Raw genomic sequence first — 8,531 nt, forward strand, 5'->3', positions numbered from 1 at the left:
AGCAAACCCCAGGAAGTCTGCAGGCCCCGATGGAGTACCTGGGAAGGTCCTCAAAGCATGTGCCGAGCAGCTAGCACAGGTATTCACTGACATCTTCAACCTGTCTCTGGAACAAGACGTCATTCCACCTTGCCTGAAATCTACCATAATCATCCTCATCCCCAAAAAGTCACCCATAACCAGTCTCAGCGACTTCCGTCCAATTGCACTAACCCCTGTCATCTCCAAGTGCTTTGAGAAACTGGTTTTGGGGCACATCAGAACTTGCCTTCCCCCCACTCTGGACCCACACCAATTCGCATACCGGACTAACAGATCGACCGAGAACACCATAGCCATCGCACTCGACATAGCACTGAGCCACCTGGAACAACAGGGGAGCTATGTCAGAATGCTCTTCATTGACTTCAGCTCTGCCTTTAACACAATAATACCAGACATTTTGATCATCAGGTTAACCAGCCTGGGGCTCCCGCCATCCACCTGCTCTTGGATAAAGGACTTCCTAGTCAACAGACCCCAGCGGGTGAAACTGGATCCTCACCTCTCTTCCCCTCGCACTCTGAGCACCAGCTCTCCCCAGGGCTGTGTACTAAGCCCACTACTCTACTCCCTCTACACATACAGGGAGTGCAGAATTATTAGGCAAATGAGTATTTTGTCCACATCATCCTCTTCATGCATGTTGTCTTACTCCAAGCTGTATAGGCTCGAAAGCCTACTACCAATTAAGCATATTAGGTGATGTGCATCTCTGTAATGAGAAGGGGTGTGGTCTAATGACATCAACACCCTATATCAGGTGTGCATAATTATTAGGCAACTTCCTTTCCTTTGGCAAAATGGGTCAAAAGAAGGACTTGACAGGCTCAGAAAAGTCAAAAATAGTGAGATATCTTGCAGAGGGATGCAGCAGTCTTAAAATTGCAAAGCTTCTGAAGCGTGATCGTCGAACAATCAAGCGTTTCATTCAAAATAGTCAACAGGGTCGCAAGAAGCGTGTGGAAAAACCAAGGCGCAAAATAACTGCCCATGAACTGAGAAAGGTCAAGCGTGCAGCTGCCAAGATGCCACTTGCCACCAGTTTGGCCATATTTCAGAGCTGCAACATCACTGGAGTGCCCAAAAGCACAAGGTGTGCAATACTCAGAGACATGGCCAAGGTAAGAAAGGCTGAAAGACGACCACCAGTGAACAAGACACACAAGCTGAAAGGTCAAGACTGGGCCAAGAACTATCTCAAGACTGATTTTTCTAAGGTTTTATGGACTGATGAAATGAGAGTGAGTCTTGATGGGCCAGATGGACGGGCCCGTGGCTGGATTGGTAAAGGGCAGAGAGCTCCAGTCCGACTCAGACGCCAGCAAGGTGGAGGTGGAGTACTGGTTTGGGCTGGTATCATCAAAGATGAGCTTGTGGGGCCTTTTCGGGTTGAGGATGGAGTCAAGCTCAACTCCCAGTCCTACTGCCAGTTTCTGGAAGACACCTTATTCAAGCAGTGGTACAGGAAGAAGTCTGCATCCTTCAAGAAAAACATGATTTTCATGCAGGACAATGCTCCATCACACGCGTCCAAGTACTCCACAGCGTGGCTGGCAAGAAAGGGTATAAAAGAAGAAAAACCAATGACATGGCCTCCTTGTTCACCTGATCTGAACCCCATTGAGAACCTGTGGTCCATCATCAAATGTGAGATTTACAAGGAGGGAAAACAGTACACCTCTCTGAACAGTGTCTGGGAGGCTGTGGTTGCTGCTGCATGCAATGTTGATGGTGAACAGATCAAAACACTGACAGAATCCATGGATGGCAGGCTTTTGAGTGTCCTTGCAAAGAAAGGTGGCTATATTGGTCGCTGATTTGTTTTTGTTTTGTTTTTGAATGTCAGAAATGTATATTTGTGAATGTGGAGATGTTATATTGGTTTCACTGGTAAAAATAAATAATTGAAATGGGTATATATTTGTTTTTTGTTAAGTTGCCTAATAATTATGCACAGTAATAGTCACCTGCACACACAGATATCCCCCTAAAATAGCTAAAACTAAAAACAAACTAAAAACTACTTCCAAAAACATTCAGCTTTGATATTAATGAGTTTTTTGGGTTCATTGAGAACATGGTTGTTGTTCAATAATAAAATTATTCCTCAAAAATACAACTTGCCTAATAATTCTGCACTCCCTGTATGATTGCAGTCCTGCCCACCCAGAGAACATCATTGTCAAATTTGCTGATGACACAACAGTGATGGGGCTGATCACAGGTGGAAATGAGGCGTCTTACAGAGATGAGGTCCTGAGACTGGGAGAATGGTGCGCATCAAACAACCTGGCACTTAACATCACCAAGACCAAGGAACTCATCCTGGACTTCAGGCGGAACAGAACTGCCCCTTCCCCCCTGCACATTAACGGAGAATGTGTAGAGCAAGTGGAGTCCTTCAAATTCCTTGGCGTCCACATCTCTGCAGACCTCTCCTGGGCAGCTAACACCGGAACCCTAGTCAAGAAAGCCAAGCAGCGGCTACACTTCCTAAGGGTGCTCAGGAAGGAGCAACTAAACACCCCGCTGCTGGTGACCTTCTACAGATCCACCATTGAGAGCCTGCTGACCTATGCAGTGACAGTGTGGCATGCCAGCTGCACGGAGGCAGACAGGAAGAGACTGCAGAGGGTGGTAAACGCAGCACAAAAACTCATCGGCTGCCCCCTGCCCTCCTTGTCTGCCATCTACAACTCCCGTTGTCTTAGTAGGGCCAGAAACATTTTAAAGGACACTACCCACCCCGGTTACCATCTTTTCAACCTAATGCCCTCTGGCAGGCGCTATAGATCCATAAGGGCCAGAACAAACAGACTCAGGGATAGCTTCTTCCCCAAAGCTATCACCATACTCAACTCAAACTTGCACAAAAGTAATCTGCACTGAAATATCAATTCTCTGCCTGTCTGTCTCTGTGTCAACACTGTACTGTGTATTTATATTTATATTTAATAAAATAAATAAAGGAACACTTTTTAACCATTACAATCTTTTTTAAAAAGAGTATAACATGACACCAGTTAAACTTTCTGCTGACAAATTTCTCCCTCTCCTCCAGCTTTTCCGGAGATATAATCTCTCCAGTGTGTCCTGGGTCTGCCCCGCAGCCTCCTCCCGGTAAGATGCCCGGAAAACCTCACCCAGGGGGCATCCTTGTCAGATGCCTGAACCACCTCAACTGGCCCCTTTCGATGTGGAGAAGCACCGGCTTTACTCTGAGCCCCTCCTGAATGGCCGAACCTTTCACCCGATCTCTAAGGGAGAGGCCAGCCACCCTTTGGAGGAAGCCCGTTTCCGCCGCTTTCCGCGATCTCATTCTTTCGGTCACTACCCACAGCTCGTGACCATAGGTGAGGGTAGGGACATAGATCGACCGGTAAATTGAGAGCTTTGCTTTTACACTTGGCTCTCGCTTCACCACAGCGGCCGCATCGCTGCGGCCGCTGCACCAGTCCATCTGTCGATCTCCCGCTCCCTTCTCCCATCACTCGTGAACAAGACCCCGGGATACTTAAACTCCTCCACTTGGGGCAGGAACTCGTTCCTGACCTGGAGTGGGCACTCCACCCTTTTCCGGCTGAGGACCATGGCCTCAGATTTGGAGGTGCTGATTCTCATTCCCACCGCTTCACACTCGGCTGCTAACCGTTCCAAGGGGAGCTGGAGGCCATCACCCGATGAAGCCAACAGATCCACATCATCCGCGAAAAGCAGAGATGCGATCCTGGGACCACCCAAGTGAAAGTCTTCCACCACTTGGCTACGCCTAGAAATTCTGTCCATAAAAATTATGAACAGAATCGGTGACAAAGGGCAGCCCTGGCGGAGCCCATCACCCACCAGGATCGAGTCCGACTTATTGCCGGCTATGCGGGCCAAGCTCTTGCAACGGTTGTTTAATGGACTGAATGGCCCATGGCAATGGGCCAGACACCCCATACTCCCGGAGCAGCCCCCCCACCCCACTGGATGCTAGGGTGGGGGGGTGCTCCCCCAGGAGCCAGGAATCGGAGCAGCCAGGAGGAGTAGACGATTCCCAGCTACCTAGACTAGCAATTGGGACATGGACTGTTCCTCTCTGATGGGAAAAGAGCCTGACTTAGTGTACGAGTTTGAGAGGTACTAGCTAGATGTACTATGGGTCACCTCAACGCATGGCTTGTGCTGTGGAACCAGGCCCCTGAAGAGGGTGGGTATCCTTGTTTCCAGTTGGCTTGCTGCCTCAAAGTTGGGGTTTCATTCTCTGTGGTGTAGCATAACTTAAGCAGCAAGGAAGGTGATAAGTAAATAGCATTAGCAGACAATTGAAGTTCTTTTAAGCATACTTTATTGCTGGCATCTCCATTTTACCATAAAACAATCAATCAGGCATGCAAAAATCCCACTTGCTTTATACAGGACTTTGCCCACACCTGACCTCGTTAGTCTCTACCATTGAAACAAATAGGTCAGACCAAACAATACAATTCTAAACAAAGAACAGGAATAAGATTATGCATGAAATTGACAAACTCATTTACTCAGCTAAATGGTTTGTAAAGTAAAACACTGCATACAATATAACTCAAAAGGCTACTTTAAAGAAAATAAACAATACTATACAAAATGAAAAACCCTCCATTTGGTTACACCCAATGATGCAATCATTGACCTCATGACCCTATATAAACAGGAAGTACTGGGCGGCCCTCCCATATATCTGTCTTAAATATAGGACCTGAATAAACAGCATGGACACCATGGTAAGTATAACCAAAGCAACATAAAGAAACATAATTTACCAGACATTTGCCTGTGAACAGAAGAAAATTCAGATGACCTGATGGTTAGTAGTGTTTCCTTTAAAAACATGCATGGATGTAAAGGATGTAACTACTGCTACCACAAACAAAACCCGGGATAGTGTGTGTTAAGAGAAGTTACACCAGCAATGTCTAAATTAAAGCATTATGGCTGACTGTAAAATAACAAAGAAATAAATTAAGATAAGATAACCTTTATTAGTCCCACACGTGGGAAATTTGTTTTGTCACAGCAGGAAGTGGACAGTGCAAAAGTTATGAAGGAAAAATTAGAATAAGATAAAATAAGAATAAATACAGTACACAGCTGTACAGAATAGAATAAAATAAAATAAAATAAAATAAAATATACAGTAGAATAAAATAGAATAAAATATACAATAAGATAAAAATAGAATACAAATGTTATATACAACTGAGTAAAAATACAACGATGCCAGAAAAGATTATTGCACATTAGTGTTATTGCACATGTGTGGATGTGTGTGTTTGATCAGTTAAAGTCTTTGTTGTGGAGTCTGACAGCAGTGGGGAGGAAAGACCTGCGAAATCTCTCCGTCCCACAACGTGGGTGCCGCAGTCTCCCACTGAAGGAGCAACACAAATTATCAATATGGTTAAGGGACAAGTGGTAAATGAGTTCATGCCTAACCACTTTGTCACATTCTCACTTTTCTCTTCCTGATTTTTCTGTTTTATGTCACAATTAAACCTGGGTTTTTGGTTGCGGAACAAACGCACTGTCCTGGGACGGGCATCTATGGACACCAGCTAATGTAGTCACTCACAGTCTCTTAGTATTCATAGTTTTTGCCTGTGGGGCCTCTTTGAAAGTGCTCCAGTCTGTGGCCTCTAAGCATCCCTGAAGACTAGCTTTCGTACTTTCAGTTCAGGTAGGGCTTTGTCTTTAGCCTTTTGTTGTAAACTGGTTTGAGCCGGATTGGTAGGTGATCAGACTTTCCAAAGTGGGATTTTGGTTCAGCTGAAAAGGGATTTCTGATGTTGCTGTAGCAGTGGTCCAATGTTTTATTTCCCCTGATGGGGAAAGTCATAAACTGATGTCTGTTTTTCCAGAGATTGTAATGGTTAGAAAATGCTACAACTGATAGTGTAAATTGGAAAGATTGCGTAATAGAAACTTTATTCAATTGAGAGGGTGTGAAAAAAGGTGTGACGGACTTTCAGAGGAGGCTTAAGCCACCTGATAAAAACCTTCGACACACTCTGACTGCTCACTGTGTAAGTTTGAAGATGATGATGACGATGTCTTTAAATTAAAATGACACAACCCAGGGTGCTTGGTGGTGCAGTTTTGAGTCTTCTTTTTTCCACCTATACTGGTCATGTTTCCCTCTTTATATGATAAAACATAGTTTTTCAAGAATTAATGGATGAAAAAATCAATGTTACCTATATAACTCTTGATGGTTTTGTAGAAATTGACAAGTATAGATATGTTTATTTTTACATTATGTTCATAGTATATATTCTAATAATCTGCTGTAATTCTACAATTTTGTATCTCATTTGTATTCATCAAAATCTCCATGAGCCTATGTACATTTTCATTGCAGCTTTGCTGTTGAATTGTGCTCTTTACTCTACAGCTGTTTACCCTAAATATCTCATTGACTTTTTATCTGAAAAACAGGTCATATCCTATTCGGCATGTCTTTTTCAGTATTTTCTGTTTTACAGTCTAGCTGGCTCAGAGTTTTTCCTCTTGGCAGCCATGGCCTATGACAGATATGTGGCTATATGCAAACCTCTTCAATATCCAACCATCATGAGAAAAAAGACTGTGAGTATTTTCCTGTTCATAGCTTGGGTTGTGCCTGCTTTTCATATTACAATCCCAGCAATAGGGAGTGCTAAAGCTAAATTGTGTTCCTTTTATTTAAATGAAACATTTTGTAACAATAGAATTTCTACTCTTCAGTGTTTAAGATCAAAATTTATTGCTGTCTTTGGTTTCGTTTGTATGCTCGATCTTGGAGTACTCCCTCTGTTATTCATACTTTACACATACACAAAAATATTCTTAATGTCTTATCGAAGTTGTAAAGAAATTAGGAAGAAAGCTGCAGAGACCTGTTTACCCCACCTGTCAGTTTTAATTAGCTTTTCCTGTTTAGGTGTCTATGATGTAGTAATAACCCGAGTGGAATCAGATTTTCCAAAAACTGCACGCTTAATAATGACATTACAACTAGCTTTGTATCATCCTTTGTTTAATCCATTTGTATATGGGCTTAAAATGAAGGAAATTTCGAAACACCTGAAAAGGTTGTTTTCTCCACCCCCCAAAATTTGATGCATTAATTCTGAATTGTTAAGATTCTTAAGCTATTTTTAAAATAGTTTTATTAAATATTAAAGTCCTGAACTTGATTTATTCTCTGTTTTTTGCATCATTGTTATAAATCGATGATTCTTTGACCTTTAAACCTCACATAGACAATCTTGTGAAAAAACTCAAATTAAAATTGGGATTTTTCTTTCGAAACAAATTTTGTTTTTCCTTTGAGACAAAAAAGCGTCTTGTGAATGCTACATTTTTATCTGTTTTAGATTATGGTGATCTGCTGTATATGAATGCTTCTGCCCAGTGTCTTCAAAAGATCGATTCAGTATATCATGCTTCTTTACGGTTTATTACAAACTGTAGGGCTTTGACCCATTGTTGTGATCTGTATGTTCGTGTGGGGTGGCCTTCGTTGTCCTCCAGGAGATTTGCTCACTGGTGCATCTTTATTTATAAGGCCCTGCTTGGTCTAATGCCCACTTACATTTGTGATCTGCTCACACTGAAAAGCACTGTTTCCTATAGCTTGCGTTCAAGCGATCTTTTGTTGCTTAATGTTCCATTTGCCAGAACTGAACTGGGAAAGAGGGCTTTTAGTTATGCTGCCCCATCCACATGGAACAAGATGCAAAAAGATTGGAAGATAGCAGATCTTATTTCATTAAATGCTTTTAAGTCTAGATTGAGAGAGCCAGAGAAAATTGTTGTTTAAAATGTAATTGTTATTTTACAATATGTATGTAACTTTGTAATTTTTAACGTGTTGTCGCCTCTTGGCCAGGACTCCCTTGAAAAAGAGGTTCTTAATCTCAATGGGATTATTTTTCCTGGTTAAATAAAGGTTATAATAATAATAATAAAAAATTTAAGCTGCAGAATTTAAACCTGTTTTTACCTGTTTTTTGATCACAATTTCTCTGGTATATGTTTATTGTAACATAAATATGTTATGCTTTATATTTTGAATTACAAGAACTCAAGAGTGAAAAATCTACTAATTCCAGTAGTATAAATTAAACTGACAGGTATTATGTTAACTCTCCAAGAGAATTTTCTTCATCAGTTAACTGTATACAGCAATATTCTTACTGTAACTCAAACTAAATAAGCATTGTGGGGAGTTTCAAGATGTTTTAGTGGAGGAAATATACTACCACTAAATAAGAACTGTTTTATGTTTGATGACACAATTTACAAATAACAAAAGTTATTTCTTCATGGTACTTTCAGTGTTTTTACATGCTATTTAGCAATCAATAGTTTCAGCATCCGTAGAGCACAAACAGTTTGCTGCAGGTTTATTTGGATTTAAGATTCCTTAAGAGTTAAGAGCACTAGCCATAGAGGTCCATGTGAATAAGCCAAACTAAGTTTGACAT

General features: G+C 41.8%; 1 protein-coding gene across 1 annotated transcript; it reads left to right on the top strand.

Annotated features, from left to right (window-relative positions):
- Positions 1 to 6,234: 6,234 nt before the first annotated feature.
- LOC109200153 (olfactory receptor-like protein OLF4) lies at positions 6,235 to 7,647 on the top strand. Its single transcript, XM_025903993.1, has one exon. It carries the CDS (start codon positions 6,235 to 6,237, stop codon positions 7,159 to 7,161), a length of 927 nt encoding a protein of 308 aa, XP_025759778.1. The 3' UTR covers positions 7,162 to 7,647.
- The last annotated feature ends 884 nt before the right edge of the window (positions 7,648 to 8,531 follow it).

Source organism: Oreochromis niloticus, linkage group LG16 (assembly GCF_001858045.2).
Source record: "Oreochromis niloticus isolate F11D_XX linkage group LG16, O_niloticus_UMD_NMBU, whole genome shotgun sequence".
In the NCBI taxonomy this organism is placed as follows: domain Eukaryota; kingdom Metazoa; phylum Chordata; class Actinopteri; order Cichliformes; family Cichlidae; genus Oreochromis; species Oreochromis niloticus.